At 38.8% G+C, this 19,390-nt stretch overlaps 1 protein-coding gene and 1 long non-coding RNA gene across 3 annotated transcripts; one reads left to right on the forward strand and one right to left on the reverse strand.

Annotated features, from left to right (window-relative positions):
* Nucleotides 1-464: 464 nt before the first annotated feature.
* Nucleotides 465-4,732, forward strand: LOC117490380. 2 transcript variants are annotated; one of them, XR_004556675.1, is made up of 3 exons: nucleotides 465-795; nucleotides 2,603-2,667; nucleotides 3,515-4,732. It is a non-coding gene; the product is annotated as an uncharacterized LOC117490380 (long non-coding RNA). The 2 variants fall into 2 exon arrangements; XR_004556674.1 differs by lacking the exon at nucleotides 2,603-2,667.
* Nucleotides 4,720-16,607, reverse strand: LOC117490379 (solute carrier family 22 member 5-like). Its single transcript, XM_034140099.1, has 10 exons — nucleotides 15,926-16,607; nucleotides 14,439-14,542; nucleotides 13,754-13,908; nucleotides 13,460-13,631; nucleotides 9,551-9,677; nucleotides 8,725-8,819; nucleotides 7,572-7,786; nucleotides 7,173-7,355; nucleotides 6,653-6,788; nucleotides 4,720-4,952 (listed from the first exon to the last, which is right to left on the reverse strand). The coding sequence occupies exons 1-10, from the start codon at nucleotides 16,322-16,324 to the stop codon at nucleotides 4,868-4,870; spliced, it is 1,671 nt and encodes a 556-aa protein (XP_033995990.1). The 5' UTR covers nucleotides 16,325-16,607; the 3' UTR covers nucleotides 4,720-4,867.
* Nucleotides 16,608-19,390: the final 2,783 nt, after the last annotated feature.

Here is a 19,390-nt window from a genome sequence, read left to right on the forward strand (position 1 = left end):
CTCTTGTTTATCAGCAAAAATCCAGTGGACACACATGTTTAACACCGGAGAGCCTATTTTGTGACTGCTGGTATTTATTCTTACAGCTTCCCCAAAAAATATGTGTTTTCACATTTACATTTCCATTTAAAATGATGTAAAATAACATACACAAATTGCTAGAAAGTACAATCATACTTTTATCAGTGCATCACCAGAGGCTGTTTTATAAAAGTAACGCTTAAGCTAATATAACAGCCATTTAACAGTAAACTGGCGGCACCATGCTTTCACTTTTAAATGTTTTCATTCTATATTTTAATACAAATATCTGAATGAAAATAAAAACCTTTTGGTGTATCTCGCACTATCCTTTTTATTATATCTACACTATGCTTTAAATAGATAGGGGAAACACCATAAAGACGTGTCATCTGTTTCCGTGGAAGTTACACAGTCATTTCACTTTCAGTTCAGTGTAAACAGGACGCTTAGACATTTAAAAAGCGCTGTGCATTATTTTTTTACAATTGAATATAAGACAATCCGTGTATTTTTTTGTAAAATGTTTAGTGGCACCGTCCACTGTGGAGTGAAGGGGATGTTGGTAACCGGACCTCAGCCTGGCTCAGCTGCTCTGAATAACGTTGCCAATTTCGCCTGAAGGCTTGACTAAAGTAAAAATGAAAGCAGTGTAGCACCAACCGCTGCTTCTTTGTTCCAGTTGAGTTATCCAACGTGTACCTCATTTCTAGATGGATCTTCCTTCAAAGCATCACCTCCATATGGAATAATGCGATGGCTGCTTAACTAAAGGTGAGTTTTCTGTTCTTTATTTAATCTAAAGTGTGAAAATTTGCCTTGTTGCCATATGGAAATATTTCATGTGTTATGATGTTTACAAAAAGCAAATAGCCTAATTCAATGTGATGTAAAAGGCATAGCAACACTGCATTGATAAACAATAGTGTTTACTGTTTACTATACACTTCTTGAGTTTTTCTATTTCCTTCTCTTTTCAACAAAATCATGTGTAAATGAGAAAGTGAAAGCGAGGAACGAAAACCAGATTATATGACAATGATTTACAGCATCAGCTGCATCATCATCTGTTTTATTTAAATGTTCTTTCTCTGTGACGACCCCTGCCTTGCTATCTCCTGTTGTGTGTGTGTGGCCCTTTAATGTTCTCCCTCTGTTGTGTCAGCGCTGATTGAGGACACCACACAATTACCCTGCAGAGCTGAATAAGAGTCATGGTTAACAGACAGGAAAGTCATCTTCTAAACTAGGGCAGTGACTTTTGAACTACTTTGAACCCTACCGGCCTTTCATATAACAGGATTGCGAACCTTTGTTCCAAACAAGTATCACCACCATACTGTATATCATAAACGAAGATTGACTTGATGACTTGACGTTCCCACAGAAAAAGCCCGCCAAATATAAAATAGAAGGTAACTTGTGAAGCGATTTGAGTTACATCATACGGATGCTTGAGCTTTAGGTATGCATTCGTCTTGTTCCTTGGAATATGTTTTGATGTTTAATGCCTCTGTTATCATCAGTTACCAGACAATATGTGTACTGTATCACAGTAAGGCATCTTACTCATTGTTATAACTCAACAATTAATTATAACTTCATTGTTGAGTTATAAGGCGCGTTCACACCGCAGTAAGGGGCAGTACCACTTTAGTTCATGAGTACTTAGTTCATGAGAACTCTTTAGTTCTCATGAACTAAGTACAGCTCGCGTCCACACCGGAATAAGTTCCTGGGGAAGGATTAGGCAAATGAAGCCGCTGACGTCATGCTTCTTCTTCTTCTGCTTTGGGTTTACTGGCAGGCCGCAAACAACTTCACGGCGTATACTGCCACCCGAAGTCCCCGGCCGGAAGTCCCCGGAGTTGGGGACTGGCTTCAGTAGAAGCTGCTGGGAGTCCCATAGCTTCTACTGAAGCCTTCCGAGTATATCGCCAGAACGCCGAAACCTCCTCATCTCCACCGCTCCCATGTTTTATTTTGTGTTGCCATAAGTTAGTCTCTCTGCGTTGGGCTAATGCTAATGCTAATAATGCTAATGCGAGGATAATAAAATGGCGGCTTCACAAAACTTTTTGGGAGTTTTACGGGGCGTGGTTTGCATTCCGCCCAGCCAATCAGACATAGGAACCTTTTTCTCCCACGAAAGTACCTGCTCTCTAGCAGGGACGGAAAAGGGGGTAAAAAGGTTCTGATGAACTAATTTGAGTTCCGGCTCTTTTTGGTGTGAACGTGACATTTTGGAACTATATCGGAACTAAAGTGGGAAAAGTACTGCGGTGTGAACGCGGCTATTGCTATCAAAAGCAAGTTGGAAATTATTTTTCCTTTGCAATATGTTTTCTATGGGGTATAGTGGTTGATATAGTGGTAAATCACGTGACTTACGAAAAGTCATTGAATGCAGTTTATCATCTGGCCATAGGGTGGTGCTGCTGGCAGGGGATGCTGATGCATTTCTAATAAACCGGCCTTGAGCTAGGAAATCTTCTTGGTTTCTAACCTCCACCATCCCTCCCTGCCTTTGCAGTTGCCGCTTTGAAAGAAACTACTGTAACTTTGCTTTTTCTGTCAATAGGGTCAGCAATTCAAAAGTTAATCAGTATCAAACCCTGATTGTCTAACAGCACCAGGCACCAGAAAGTAAGCAGTCACTACCTGGTTCAATCAATCAATCAGAATGCTTAATTTATTCCGGGGAGAAATTATGTTTTATTACAGGTGCACCATATTGGACTAAAGTCAATAACTATTTATACAAACATAGGAAGTAAGAGTAAAAAAGTGCAATGAAAGTAGCACTGGGATGCGGTGTCTTAAGCACAGGAACAAGGTAGAGCGTCCTCCACAGCACAGAGACCCTCTGATCACTCAGGCTCATGGTGAAGACGTGGTGAAGCTCGATGGAAATGTTCTCATTAGATATATCCTGGTACAGCCATGTTCTCATTATCAAAGTAAACTGCACTCCAAATATTACATCTGTCTCCAGGCTAACGCTGTTAGCTCGTCGATTTTACCAGCCAGTAATTTTTACATTACATGATGAGAGGGGGAGACATACATCTGGACCCGGCTGTCCTTCTTTTTCCTCATTGAGAGATTTTCTTCAGAGTGGGATCACACCAGCAATGATGCCAAATGAAGAAAGGGATTTATGGGTCACTTCCCTCCCACTTACTTCTCGTGCCATCACTTAGAACTTAAAACCATAATTATTGATATTAACAGATATATATATATAGAGAGAGAGAGAGAGAGAGAGAGAGAGAGAGAGAGAGAGAGAGAGAGAGAGAGAGAGAGAGAGAGAGAGAGAGAGAGAGAGAGAGAGAGAGAGAGTTCATTTTTAAGAAGGCTTTGTAAGTGGAATAATTGCTAAGAGAAAGAGGAGGACTTGAATAAAGCTTTGGAGTCACTCAAGCAAAGGAGAACATTTGATAAAAAAAACACTCACATTCTGTTGTTAATCTATCCATTTCTTACGTTTCAGCTTTATCAGAGCTGGCTGTCGCTCTGCAAATGCTGGGTAAACTTGTTATCACCAACAGTACATCCCTGATGCACGCCTACACTGCAGAGCTTTACCCAACAGTGCTCAGGAACACAGCGACAGGCGTTTGCATTACTGTTTCCAGAATAGGAAGCTGCCTTGCTCCTTTTTTGTTAAGCTGAGTGAGTCGATTTGTCTTCAATATCAGGTACTATCTAGTTTAACCTGAATTTGTGTAGCACATCAACACATTTCTGTGGATAATCAGCCCCTATTTGTTGTTTGGATGCTCTGTACACACTTTTATTTTCCCCTTCTCCTTGTACAGGTGAATATTTTGAGTACCTGCCTTATATCACACTGGGGACTCTGGCTGTTGTTTCTGCCTTTTCTGTTATTTTCCTGGCAGAGAGTTTTGGACAACCTCAAACTATTCAACAGATGCAAAAAAGAGAAAGGTGGGTAGCTTATGGGGTAAAAGATGCAGTCACCGTAGCTGAAACAAACAAGAAGGTATTGTACCAGAACAACCACAGAACTTCCTGATACTGGATGTTCAGACAAGATAATGGCAACAAAAACTGCAACAAAACATCTCATATTATTCTTTAATATAGCCACCAAAACCAACCCCTCCTTATCCTCATCATCCACATGACTCTTGAGAGGATATGATGACTTTTTATAGTTTACGTACATGTTTATGAGGTTAAAAATTGAATTAGTAGAAATTAAACAATATTCAAACATTTCCTTTTTGCTGACAACCAAATAATGGTTTCTTTATTTGCATTTTATCCCAACAGCTTGAAGTGCCCGTGCATAACAAGAAAACAACATTCATAACTTGCTGTGCTTGACGAAAGTCGATTGATTGTCTTAAAAATTGCTTATATAAACATTGTACTATTAATTGTATATAATTCATACCAGTTACTGTTGTTCCTAATCAACATTACCTTCTGGTAAATGCAATCTGTATTAATCGATTTAATTACATTTTTTATGAGGAATAACATTGAAGTAATTAAAGCTCGACCAATACATTTTGGAGTATTTGTACATGCACTTTATGAATGTTATCACAAATCACATAGATGTATACAACACATTAACATGGATGTGCTTTGCAACATGAGTGTTTGGTGCTAATTCTAAATTAATTAATACAAAATAAAAAAAACACACAATTGTGTTGTTTGAATAACTGTCAAGGTCCATGGTGCAGTTGAAGTCAAATGCTTTCACAAATCTAGTGACATAAATGATTATTATTCTCAGGTATTATAAGTGGAAGGAGATAAGATGGTTATCCAGTTTTTGCTTCAGGCAGATAACAGTGAGGCTCCTTGTTCAAGGGAAAACTGGAGACTTCCCTTCTGCAACCTTTTCCTTTTCTTCGGTGTTTGTGAGTTTATAGGGTTTCTTCTTACAACATCTAGGATTAATAAAGAAAACATTGATTCAGATGCGGTAATGGTTCACAGATACTGAACATGACACAAAGTTAAAATATCATTTAAAAAAAACACAATCACTGCCAAGATCTTTGTTTATTTAACCCTTATGTTGTGTTCGGGTCTCCTGTGACCCGTTTCAAGTTAAAATTATATAATAACTACGCTATAGTTTTTTTTATCGGAACAAGGCTTCATGATATCCTCCACAACAGCTATATAAACACTACAACACTGATTTTGACAATTTTAGCCAAGTCTGAAGGTCTTTAAAAAAAAAAGTGTATAATTTGGTTTTCTGGTCTGGGAAGACCCGGCAGAATTGTTTTGGGTGACTCTGGGTCAAATTTGGCCCAATCAAGATTCATCTTTGACTTTAGACACCCCACCCACACCCCCTTCATCCACTGTAACAATATTTTTTTGCAACATGCACCTGGTCTGCCATCCCTCTGGCCCCCTCCCCCCACGGGAACTCGACCTTTCTCAAAGAATATGTACACTAACACTTGAACCTGAACTCAGTCATGCACGTGTGCAATATGTGGTGTAATGTGTTTTGGGGCCATACAATTAAATTACAACATGATTGTACGGTTATGAATGCATAATAAGTTAGTTATGATGTAGTTAAAATAATATTGGATGATAGTCATTATTTTTGAGTGTTTTGGACTGAAATAAATCATGGGTCAAAATTGACCCGCGAACACCATGAACGGTAACAGCTTTCGAACACAACACAAGGGTTAAATCAATCTGTACGTCCATTTTAAAGAGACTAATTTGCTAAGTCTGAGCAATATAATGATAACTATAATATCTATATTATTTGGAAATACATATATTTGCCTTCTGGTATTGATCTTCTCATTAGACTGTCAGAAAATAAAGAAGTGTATTTCATAAAATGTTTAATTGATTCTTCATGTTAAACTGGCTTCGCTATAGTGTGTTATTTGCCTTCATCTGGTTACACATAATTATGGCTGTGGTGAGTATATCATTTTTAGTTTCTGTAATAAATGTCCCTGGTGGGTTGAAGCCGAGTGCAGGAATAAAGCAGGGACAATTATAATTTTGCTAGAATACAGACCTAGACTATTCTGCCTTTTTTCTTTTTTATAAAAGCAATTGATAACGTGAAAAGATCATTCTTGAAGGCACTAGAAAAGGAAATGACCAAGTGGAAGTTATATGGTGGCAATATGAGGACATATCCTAGCCCGCTTTTTTATAATGTTTGCCATCAACTTTTAATCCAACTTAATATGTTAATATATAATCCTCTTTATTATGAATATGATGAATTGTAATTTATTTTTATTTGTAGTAAATTAATTATTTGAACTGTTTTTATTATTTATTTATGGAGGCCATATTTTTTTGTTTTTAGTTTACTTATCTTTTTAATTGTATTTTCTGTCTTTCATTCACATACAAATATATATTTCAGATTTAAAGCATACAGTTAGCCATGTTTCTTTCTTTTGATTTACTTGTAATGCCTGTAGACAAATGACTTTTGAGCCAAGAACATATTTGCTTTTTAAAAAAGAAAATTAGAAAACCAAACCCAGTCAATTTTTATGTTAATTAAAATTAACGTACAAATGATTATTTTTAATAAATAATATCACTGGTTTCTGGGAGATTTGGTGACAGGAAGGTGCAGTTTTACCCGGGGAAGTGTTGCATGTGACTGATGGTGTCAGGCAGAGGCATTCCATAGCTCTCGGGCAGCAGGAGGGTCAGCAACCCGGACGCAACTGTCATGCTTCCCATAAGGATGTAAGGCAGTGAAACGGAATAGCTTCCTGTGGCAGCACATCAAAGAAGGAGACAGTGAAAAACTACCATGGGCCACAGCAATTAAAAACAACAAAAAGACAAAAGGTATAGCGACTGTAAGGATTGTATCTGCATCAGTACTTTAAATCAAATCTTTAAATAGAAGCCTCTAAATTTGAAGTGAAAGAGTTAGGTTTTCAGCATAATGGTCTATCCGATGTGGTTGCTAGGCAAGCCTGTTTTTAGATTCTTTGTTCTTGTGACTTTTGTTCTGTTTTGTTTCAATGGAGGCACCAGCTTGTTCTAACAAGATGTCAGTTGGGTAAGAAACAGCTTTGTGCATCCACATAATTATATGCTTGGGAAAATGTAAGAAGTGTAAAATAAGGCAGAGGTGAGAGCCTCCTTACTTAAGTAAATGAAGTATGGGGCAATGATGCTGCCTATTCTGGAGGCCATGGAGCAGGCCCCCAAGGCCGTATTCCTCAACACTGTTGGGTAGAGTTCAGCTGTGTATGCGTACACAATAGCAAATGCTGTCGTCACCGCACACTTCCCCATCATCTCCAGTGTTATGGAGAGATAAACCAGGTCTAGAGAGGGTAAAGCATTCAATCAGAGGTTACATGTAAGTTGAGTTATATAAGATGCAAATTCAATTATCCGCAATTATGTTTGCTTGCAACTGAGAAAGTAGACACATTTTGCATCTGAAAATACTATATAATGAGTGATCCTACATAGACAAACAAATGAGAAAAAGGCACAAAGCTTTATTAATAAAAAAATGCTTCCTCCAAGGGTCATACTTGCTGGCATGAGCTGTACGGAGAGTAGAAACACTCCTCCCATGAAGAGGGTTGATGAGAGACTCAGTCGTCTGGACCACCAGCGAAACATTACCCAAGACAAAGTGTAGGCTGGTATCTCAACCAAAGCCGACACGAAACAGTTGAAGTAAGCGTTACCGTGAAGGTTTGCCGTGTTTAGGGAAAGAGCAAAGTAAGCAATGGTCAAGGTGTTCCTGTGGGGATACATTTTAAACATTAATATCAAATTAGAATATGTTTTTAGTTAGTAGCTCTCAGGCATGACACAACAGCGTAGTCAGAAAAAAAATTAAACTCATATTATTGGTGTTCCTTTTCTAGAAATTCTCATCTAGTGTTTCGCAAATGTACCACAGCAAATTGGGGCCACTAAATATTACCAACCCATTCCCAGCTTTGATTTATTTTTCAAACGTAATTACAATGGCCCTTATAAGCCATTGTAATACGTTTATAGATTGGTGGTGAATTAAAAGTTGCAGAAGAGTTAAGTGACATTCATATTTGGACAGACAGGATTAATACAGAAAACCTGAACTAAAACATTCATCCTGAATGCTTATGTCGGTACATACAGTAACCGCTACATGACATTGTTGGTTGAAGCTTGTTTCTGCTGCCCCCTACTGGTCAACAATCTATTGTTATTGTAGGTTTGAGTTTAATAAAAAAAAAACTTGAGGTGTGATACAGTCTATGGTGATGACTGATACAAAAACTGAAATGTTAGTTCATGATTCTTATTTGGAATAGAAAGTATTTATTTTAGAAAGAATGTCCATGCATGCAGCTTGTAACTTATCAACCTGCTATGATGAACGGGAGGTTACAACTTATTTCCCGTCAGACTAAGTTAAACTGTTTCTAAATCAAACTGCATCGGTTTTCAGTAAGGAAGTGCGCACAGGATTAATACAGGCATACTGTGCAGTTATGAAACCTGATTTTGATCTGAGTTGCAGGCTTCACAGCACCTGACAGGTCATTATTTGTTGTTAGTTCAATGGACTGTCATTGGGCCTGAACAGTGTATGTGCGTTTGGAACAGCGTGTGTTCAGTATATGTCTGTGTGTGTGTGTATTTGTGCATGCAGGGTCACTGTACTGAATGTGGGGGTCAGCAGGGACTCACCAGACCAGCCACAGCGTGAGGGAGATCCAGCGGATGTTTGGGGAACGGAGCAGGTCACAGATGTTGAGGGCCTTACTCTCGCATTGAAGTTCTTTCTGTGGGGCAGCAGAGCCCTCAGAATAACAAACACTTAGCAAGCAGAGCCATCGCTCTAGAAATAATTTCATTAGAGAGATGCTTGTGTATGAATGGCCACTTGCTGAGTGAACACATGCATGTGCACGCGTTCACACATGTAGTACCCAAAAGTCTGGATCAGGATTAAAGGCTAAAGTTAAATGTGCAATGAAGACTGGGGGGGGGGGGGATTCTTGTAGTAATTAGGAGTAGAGGTAAAGCAAACAGATTTCTCCAGTTTATGTTTAAATTGTAACCTGTCCTATTTGTTATCTCCCCTTAGTCATAATTCTCTAAAAATACAAATCATATAGTGATTGGCAGTGTGATCATATTTCTTAATGTGAGTGTTGTAGTTTTGACAGTTTTTTCTTAGGTTGTCCAGTTCCTAAATTGTTGATAATTAACAACTCAACACAACATCTTTTGAATTACAAAAGTTTTAAGTATTCCAAAAAAGAAAAGAAAAGTGAAACAATCTTTGGGTTCATACCGGCAGAAAATGTTGCTCCATAATGTTTACCGGAAAACTGTAAATGATTACATCACAGGCAGTGAACCATTAAGGATGCTCTAACACTTTTAAGTAAACTCTGCAAGAGTATAGTAAGAGTAAACAAATATGATACTGGCTTATCATATTAGGAAAATGCCCTGTGCCCAGTTTTTATGCATTTACATGAACAGTTTTTTTTCAGTGAGATCTCACCTGCAAAGGACTAAAGATGACCGGCGGAGGCTTGATTTTGTTCTTTTTAGCAGCATCTCTCACTATGGCCTCTGCCTCCTCCACTCTGCCCTGAGACAGCAGCCAGCGAGGAGACTCTGGGATGAACCTGCCTCAGTACACAACAGAGAGAGAGACAGATGTTCAATCCCCCAGAAGAGAGAAAATTATTTTACCTTATTCCGAGTCCTTTGACTGCTCAAATGATCCTCCATAAAAGTAAAACATACCTAACAAAGCCTTGATAAAGTTGAAAAAGGCTGATGCTGTTGCAATGCTGTTACTGTTATTACATTGTGAATATAGTGACCATATCTATGTATGACACTTTTTCTTAAATGTATACCTAATCCGAAAATTATGCATGCATTTGAATATGATAAAAAATACATTAAAAATGAATTGTCATAATGTCATAGTCACAAGTTTAATGTCACAACACCACAGCCCTATACAATTTATATGTTATTATCAAAGAAGGACTGTATTTATTATGTTTATCAACTACGTGATTAATAGGCAAATTCTTTCAGCTTTAAAAAAACAATCTGCTTAGCTTTTGACAGGAACTATGTTGATTAATTGATTGACCTTCATGAACGTAATACTTAAAGCAACGCTGTACTTTATACACCACTCAACACTGTAGAAAATAAAACACTTGAAATGAAACACAGCCAGAGATAAAATCAACTAGAAAAATAAGAACCCCACACATTCAAGCAAACACACACCTACACTCAAAGAAACAACTTGTAGGATTTACTTGATTAAATCTTAGCAAGTATTTGCACTTACTTTTTCTAAGTATATTTTACTGCTGTAATATCAAGTAGAACTTACTTTCCAGTATCAAGTAAAATGTACTTATCACCAGACGTAACATTTGTGAAAATATTAAGTAAATATTACTTAATAATGTTTAAGTTACACGTTATATTTATTTGAACTAATTAAGTAAAGTCTAATTATTTTCTTCATGGACAGGAACATCACTGTTATCAAATTATTAAGTAAATATTATATATCTGTAATAGTTACTGTTATGAAGTAAATAAGTAGATTTTATCATATTTTTTCTGTTTAAAATGTTGAATTACTCATTTGTTTGAAGTTATATTACTCACTTTAATTACGTAATTGTTACTCATTTACTTTTGAAAAATGTTACCTAATAAATGTAATAATCTATGCATTTAATATACATTGACTAAAATACAATACAATTCAACTTTATTTTGTCAACAATTCAATCACTATTAACCGACAACATTAACATTATAATAACTGCATGCAACATTAACATTATCTTATCAAAAAATACAAAATCTACTCCATCATAGATTTGGAGTGGTGCTTTTTAAACATTCAATACAAACGTTTCTTTACCTAAGGAGGGGGAAAAAACATATAACAGAATATGAATAGACGGCAACAACTGTAATCCGTGTGAGAGAGAGAAAGAGGGAGAAATGTTTATACGGAGAAAGAAAAAAATGGCAGAGGGGGGAGACAGAGATTGATACAGCTCCCTGAAACTGAGCAATTGCAACATGGACAGTGGAAGGTACATATGAAGAACACATTTTTCATGTCTTTAAGGCAGCAGGTTCACCTTCAAAGCTTGTACTTGTTAGGATTATGTTTTAAACAGGACCCAGGCGCAGGCAATGACTGAAGATGTTTAAATGGTTTATTGTTCGGAGACTCAGGCAGGTTTGGAGACTATGGAGGTCCGGAGTGGAGGTAGGCAGTTCAGGCTGGACTGAGAACAGGGCAGGCAGGTATGGTGAAGGAAGAAGCAGGCAGGTTGGCTGGAAGCTCTGGTGGCCGATGGCTGAGGGCTGAGGGATCGCACTGGAAGCACAAGGAGAAACTAATTACAAAAAAGTACAGAATAACACGCAGACAGGATAACTGAATTGAGCAGCCAGGAGGATGCAATACCACTGGTGTAGAAAACAATCTGGCGGTGAGTTGCTGGGAGACTGGAGTAGATATGCTGTGTCTTGATTGGATTGATGAGGGACAGCTGAGCCGGTCGGCCAGGTGAGTGCAATCAGGCTGCTGCCTGCAAGGGAAACCACACCCCCTCCACACACACAGGGGAACAAACAGGGACACACAGGGACACAGTTTGGGCCGTGACAGTACTTTTGGGGTCAGCTTAATCCCATCCAGTCCGAGAAAAAGTTACATACAAGACATGAAAATGAAAGAATTTGCCCTAATTGCTCAGTTTGTGTACGGTATCTAGACAAATGTGTGTGAAGAGCACTCCAACTTTTAAATGAACAAGGACAATCTGAGTACAAGCATGGTATTGACCGGCCTTGACCGCTGTGTAGATGATTCAATCTATAATGCTTTATGAGCTGTAAACGTTTTGATGTTGTGAAGTTGCAATGTTTGCATGACCATCTCATAATATAAAGAGTCCTACATGTTCTCCCTGGTGAGACCAGCTTGGAAATCTGTCAACTGTCTTCCTCCCTAGACCTCAACTGGCTCCAGCCGCTCCACTTAAAAGTAAGGCCACTCTGTAAATGAACAGACATAATTTGTAATATTAAAACAATGGTTTAAACATTTATCCACAATTTTATATTACATTTCGCAGTGAAGAATAACAGTAATAATATATCCCTCTACTTGCCTGAGCAATCACTCCAATTAGACTCCACTGGCTCACTGCTGTACTGCTATGCTTCCTGTTGATAGACAGATATGTAAATAAGACAGATGAACTTCGTGAATATAACATTTCCACTTAATTAGACTTGATTGAATATTTGAAGAAAAAAAATTAAACAATTGGTGGAAACAGTATGTGGATATTTTACTAAAGTAAAAGTAGCAATACCACAGTGTATATTTATAACAGAGTATTTACTCTGTTACAAGTAAAAGTCATGCATTCACAACCTTACTTAAGTAAAAATTCAAAAGTATTAGTATCAAAATAAACTTAAAGTAAAAAGTACTCATTATGCAGAATGGCTCATTTGACAATAATATGTATTATATCACTGGATTATAATTAGTGATGCACTAACTCACAGGTCTCAAACTGCAGAAAAAATACTTTAACTTACTGTAAAAAAAACAACAACAATATAATTATAAGACATTTTAAGCCGTGTGTGTGTTTACTGTACATTTTGGAAAACTGCGGCTAACGCTAACTCAGCTAACATTACTTTTCCTCTCCTCTGCTTTTGTCAATGCTATTCCAACTGTTATGCCCTTAGTTTTATAGACGTGAAATAAAACGTGGAACCTTCTTTAGATGCATGTGAGTGTTTTTTTTAATTATCTGGTAAATTACAGTTACGGTTAGCTAGCTAACAGCACGTAACATATCTAAAACATAATCTCTCAACTTTGTGAACTAATGCACAGAAACGTTAACATGGTTCAAGCAAACAAGAATCAGGCTATTATGCACAAAGACACATATATTATCATAAGTCTTAAACAGAGAGACAATAACTTACCAACACTTCTTTTTCCAGCCATGCAGCTCCTCCAACAGCCTTCAAATGTGCAACAGCAAACCCAACTGCACCGTCGTCCAAAAACGCGGGTATCTTGTCTCGTCAAGACGCATGCGCGGATTCAAACAGCTACTATGGTTTTAGATTAACATTTACTTAGTATTTTAAGGTTTATGAGCAGTGACTATAAATCATTTAAATAGTATGAGTAAATATATAATAAAACGTACTCCTCCCACACTGTAAATGTATTACATGAATAAAAGGTGTATACATTTAAAATGTTACTTAAGAAATTCTAGTTCTTTGTGAATTATATTACCATGTAAAAAGTACGACAGTTAATTAAATATATTTTACTACACCAAAAAGTCAGTTTTTTGAGTGTACCTACCACCAGAGAGGCACATAGAGGAAGCCAGGCAGGGTGAGGCCTAGGAGAAGCATCCTCCAGTCTCTCAAGAAGTAGGCTAATAGTGGCAGGAACATGTAGCCTGCAGCAAAGAAAAGACTCACACCTGCGGTGGAATAAATTGTCCGAACTTTTGGGCTCAATATCTCTGTCCCTGAAGCACAGGAGAAAAGGGGGGAGATTCAAAGCACAGGCAATGAATGACACATTATTTTTCATGGACAAGTTAGCAACTAAATACACCTGAAATCATCGAATAGAGGCAAACAAAAGTACCTAGCACAAACGCAGCCACATAATTAGAGATTGTTGCCATCCCGACAATAAAGAACAGGGCGCAGAACACGGGCCAGGATGGAGCGAAGACCATGATGAATGTGAACACTGTCTGGACTGCCATGGTAACAAACAACACTATTTTTCTCCCATACCTAAAAATGATACAAAGCACAGGTAAATGACCATGTAAGTAGATGCAAAGGTCAACCAATGGAACCCTCAAATGTACTATATAGTATGATTCACTGAAGTCGACAAAACACTGAAAAATCCAGTAAGTACAACACAGTAGTGTAAATTGTTTACCAGAGTTTGCATAGCTGTTGAAGTTAAACATTTAGCCAAGAGTCAGCATTTGTGAGAAGGTCAACACATGACAGTTGGGAAAATGCTTTACTGATACTGATACGGCTTCATTTTTACTGGCACATTCTCTTTTTTTTTCATTTAGCGAACTGTCAGACTTTGATCAGCACTGACGGCTAAAAAAAGAGAAATAGGTTCTTGTTGAGTCGTTTGAGTATGAGAAAAGCATTGTAACATTAATATCATTAAAACATCTATTCATTGACAGTGGGGCACACTTGTTGCTGTTGGAAATTTGACTTGGCAGATCATTTGTTACAATAAGTGCTTACTTAGTGATTAACGTTTTGAAAAACTAAAGTTAATCTTTCACCACCTGTCAGAGAGCTGCCCCGAAACGAAGGAGCCAGTGAGAACACCACAGAAGAAGATGGAAGAAGTTAGCGGGTTCTTCCACCTGTCGTCACACACCAGGTCCCACTGCAAACACACACACGCACACACAGGCAGTATTTAAGTCTTCACAAAAAGTAGCAATTTCTTAACGAAAAACTGTCTAAAAAGTACCACAGGAGTGCATTTGTATGTGTATGTATAATCATAACAATTATCATAGTTATATCAAAATAAACTTACTTTGCAGAAATTTGAAATGTTGGCTTTTTTTAACAATTATAACCTAATGGCTTATTTATTTGTTATTACTGGAAATAAAAAGTGTTTTCTTTATTATGTCCAAATATGCACCTAACGAGAGTGGAACAAATATTAGACACACATCTAAGCTAAAGTGGGTTATTGAACCTGAAGCTTGTTGCTTCTGCCCTCCTCGACTACGGTCTGGGAGCCGAAAGGAAAGTTCAACACACAGATGGCCAGTCCGCCCCTTTGTAGCATATTATTTCAATGAGAGATGAGCAGATCGCCACTGGGCTTTCAACTAAAGACACAGCCACGCAAAAACTGCGGCATTTGTAAAGCTCCTTATGGGTAAGTGCTTTCCTCTGTGGTGAAACGATCAGCACTGCACCACGGAGGAAAGCGGCAGAAAGTCACCTGGAGTTAAACAGAGCGGGGCTGCGTTGCGTGCATGGCTTCCTTCTGCAGGTAACGGGGAGACGTGCTCTGGCGGCGGTCTCGTTCAGGATCCGAAAATACAATTTAAATATTTTGCACACTTATTCGACTTATTCCTAGTGTGCCACTGGTTACGGTGCCGCATGCCAATGCTGGCACGCGTGCCAGGGGTTGCCGACCCCTGTCTAGCTTGTTTGTGATTGGAGATATTGAAGGTGTTACAACCGACCCGTGTTGCAACTGTACCTGGTCTCCCCTACTCGTACTTCTACTCCACTACAATTCGACGGTAAATATTGTAGGCTACTTTCACTCGACTACATTTATTTAATACCTTTAGTTACTACGCAGATTTTCATTAATAATGTGAAATATAATTTATAATTCAGTTACAATTGGAGTAAATACAAAAGCTACTTTGCAGTATACAGAGTAATTACAACTAGCTGTAACTGTACCAGCTTTGATAACACTTTAATTTATGAATAATTATAATGAAAACATATGATACATATTATTCTGGGATGGGCCAATCTGCATAATGAGTAGGTACCACCTTAAGTATATTTTGAAGCTTATTATTTTTGTACTTTTACTTCAGTTACATTTCAAATGAAGGAATGTTCTTGTAGTTATCCTACACACTCCGGTTTTTTCACTCAAGTACAAGATCTGAGAACCTTTTCCACCTCTGCTTACTTCCTGTATGAATATCATATACATTTCTCATGCGTCATCTCAGTGTCAGCTGCATCCCAGAAGCTATACGCAGACCTGTGCACAAACCTCCGTTATGATGGTAGAAATGTACACGCTTTGGTCATACTCCCACCCATCCAAGCAGCTCTCAGTCGGCACATTAGACATGTTAACATCGACCCCGGGCAGAAAGCCTCTGTCCGAGAAACTCAGCACATCTCCCAGCCTGTATCTGGAGCACTTGCTGGGCACCAACGCGCCGCTGTTGCTGTCCAGCTCCAGCGGGATGCTGCGGTTCCTCCACGCCGCCGTCAGGTTCACGTTTGCGGGAATGACGCAGCGGTGGGGCGGAGTGTCGGCGACGAAGACGATGAACATGTCGGTGAAACCGTTAGGGATGACGGTGAGACAGAGTAGGAAAAACACCTGCTGCTGGAAATGTCCCCATTCCCCGAGAAAGGCAGTTGCAACCTCATAGTCAGTCATGTTGTTTGTGTTGGCTTTTTGCTCCTTGCACACAAAGTGGAAGGATTTTGAAGTGGGCTTTTCAAAAGCAGTGGTTTTGTTACAGCTTCTAAACCATCCCACCCACCACCTGCTGTATTCAGTGTTGGCTGCGGTTTTCCTAATTAACCGATATTGAGAAGATTAACAGGTGTGATGCCCCTGTGGGATCATCAGTGGAGAGGGTGTGGCTGCACTGATTGCAGTGATTCAGGACATGGGTCTGGTGCCCTGGAGCTATTTAAAGCCTCTCTGCTCCTCTCTGGTTGCGGTCGAATAGTCCATTTAGCTTAGGAACCTTTACCCCTAGATTACACCCATAGACTGTATGGATGTAGGGTCCGTGACGTCACCCATAGGATTCTGCAGAGTTGCAGAGAAGCCCTTAGTAGGCGGAGTCGGCCACTAACGGCTCGACAGTGACGTCAGAGTTCCACTCCAGCCTGCTCCAAATAAGGGCAAAGAGGCGGAGCCGAGGCGGGACCTGCTGCCACCGGGCTGGAAGTTCCAGAGCTAGCTGAAGCTACCAAGCTAAGCTAACATGCTCCCCATCTGCACACTGCCGTCGCATTTTACGTTTCTAAGGTAAGCGGACATGAGACTATTCAGCAAAACTATAAATAATAATCTAAGTTATTGAGTTTTTAGCATAACACTTCAGAATCTTAAAATCCCTTAACGTTTGTATGCAATTGTGCTAAATTCAACACTGGAATCAAGCAAATATTAATATGTTTGCATGACATTAGTTATTTATATTTTGCCATCACTTAATTATAGGTTTAATACATTTAAATTAAGCTAAGGTACATGTGATGATAGCTAGTTAGTGCTCTTACCTGTGAGGCCTCCTCCAAACAGCATTATAACCAGACTGTATCATTAAAACTACAAGTACCAGTTCTAGATCCTTGACTTTAGACAAACAATTCAAAAGACAAAATGTATTTAAAGACCAATCTTTATTTGAAGGTGCCTCTTAACCTGAGATATTAGTTATACAGTAATAGTATTGACAATCTAAAAAAACTGAGCAACTCAACAGTCAACTTTATATTTATTATTGTCTAAAGCATTTATTATTTTCATTTTTCCCCTCTCATATTCAGTGTGGATGGATTGAGACAGCGTGGTGTCCAGAGAGCTGCAGAGACTTCAGGGAGAAACCTCCGTGTGATGGACGTCCTGTCTGTTGGTTTGGCCGGAGAGGACTGAGGCTCTGTCCTCTGTGAGGAGGACCAGGCCTGATGGAGGAGCCCATGCATAGCTGATACCACCTGAGGCCTGTACTACGAAGCCGGATTTTCGCTTAGCCGGCTGACTTCAGGGAAAACTCGGGCTTTCCGGTCCTACGACGCCGGTTCTCTTTTTAGCGGGCTAGATCTCCATGGTAACTTATGCTGAGCGGCTAACCTCCTCGGGAGGGGGTTAGGTTGCAGGCTAAGAGATCAACTCAGTGAAAGCACCGCCTGCTGACCAATCAGAGCTCCGTGTGCGGAGTTTAAAGCTATCAAGTCATATTACAGGATAGAGGAAATACAGAAAAACTGCCGTTGCAGGAAAGACGGCCGGCAAAAATCAACTGACTGTGTGAACGTGAAAATTAATAGAATATCCCCTCCCATCTTCAGAGCAATCTGACTATTATAACATTAGCGTTAAGAAAGCTTACTTAAATATCTGCCACGACATAAGTAACCAGATCAGAGTAACATTAAGTACAGTCCGCGGCACTGTGAGTGCAGACGTCGATGTGTCCCATTATCATTCATATCATATCACATCATAATGTATCATATATTTCCTTATCTGAGTCAGCTTCTTGAGCCGTATCTGGCCGTGCAACACTCACAGTGTTAAATTCTCCTAATTAAAGTCAGATCCACGCGTGTCTTAGACGGGGCAGTGATTTCATAAACCTGTTAATGTACGCATTCAAACGCTTTTTCTTTTACCAGCTGTATTCACCTTGCAGGTGCTATGTGGCTTTTATCCTGGATAAAGTGTTTAAGTCATGGATGTTTAAAGTTTAACTTCTTCATATTTGACTAATATTAAAGTTAACTTTTCATTCAGGAAGTATGACTCGCTGCGCTGTCAGTACGCTTGTCCATGTTTGTGATTGGTCGAATGCTCCAAATACCACCCCTTTCATGTGAACGCGCACCTAACTAGATAGGACACGGCTGGCTTGAGCGATCCACTTGATAACCAGCGTCGTAGTACAGTTTAGCCAGAGCGCGTATGTGTTGGATTGGGCCAACCGGCTAACTCAAACATATCCAGGTTAGGAAAATCCGGCTTCGTAGTACAGGCCTCTGATCAGGCCTAGTCTGTCACTTTATTTGACTAAATATGTTTACTTATACATTTAATAGGTTTACACCTTCTGTCCATATGTGCTTTTTATTTAAAACATGTTTGATTAACTTTTGGTTCACATTTCAATAAATTGAATTTGTATTTGCACTCCTTTTGTCCATTATTCTTACTGAAAATGTTAGATTACACATTCACATCTGACTGAAGATTGGCCCCATTTATTTGCGTTGCAAACTCTGCGGTACAAGGTACATGTTATGAAGCTCATAAAGTGAGGCAAATAGAAATAATCAGCTGATGGAGTGTAGATGTGGAAATAGGTGCATTCGGTCAGCTGACTGTGTTTTCACAATAAAAATAGTTTCTTAGTGAATGTCCTGTACTGGTCTTAACATCTCATAACATCAGCTTTTAATTTTCCTATTGGATGTTTTTCTTGACCCTCGGAGAAAGAGGAGATGCTGAGTCGTGTCTTTCAGGCATGTCCTTTCCTAACAGAAATTACAGGAAACATAAAACATATTATTGCAGAACAAGTGTGTTATTTATGAAAGAGGTGTGTTTGTGTTTAGGGGCTGTAGATATAATTATTTTGTAATTGTAATGTTTTTTTTTATTTCAACAGTGAGCTACAAAGACAATCAGATTATGAATGAACAGTATGAAATTCATCAACATTGAAATGTATTTTATTATCAAAATAATATTTAACTGTTATTAAAACAA

Source organism: Trematomus bernacchii, unplaced genomic scaffold (genome assembly GCF_902827165.1).
Source record: "Trematomus bernacchii unplaced genomic scaffold, fTreBer1.1, whole genome shotgun sequence".
NCBI classification, from domain to species: domain Eukaryota; kingdom Metazoa; phylum Chordata; class Actinopteri; order Perciformes; family Nototheniidae; genus Trematomus; species Trematomus bernacchii.

Coding starts and splice junctions, on each gene's coding strand:
- LOC117490379 (XM_034140099.1), bottom strand. CDS start 16,324: ATGACTGACTATGAGGTTGCAACTGCCTTTCTCGGGGAATGGGGACAT. Junction 7,787..8,724: donor CTCACGCTGTGGCTGGTCTG/GTGAGTCCCTGC, acceptor GTATCCCCACAG/GAACACCTTGACCATTGCTT. Junction 6,789..7,172: donor CCCATACTTCATTTACTTAA/GTAAGGAGGCTC, acceptor GTGCTGCCACAG/GAAGCTATTCCGTTTCACTG.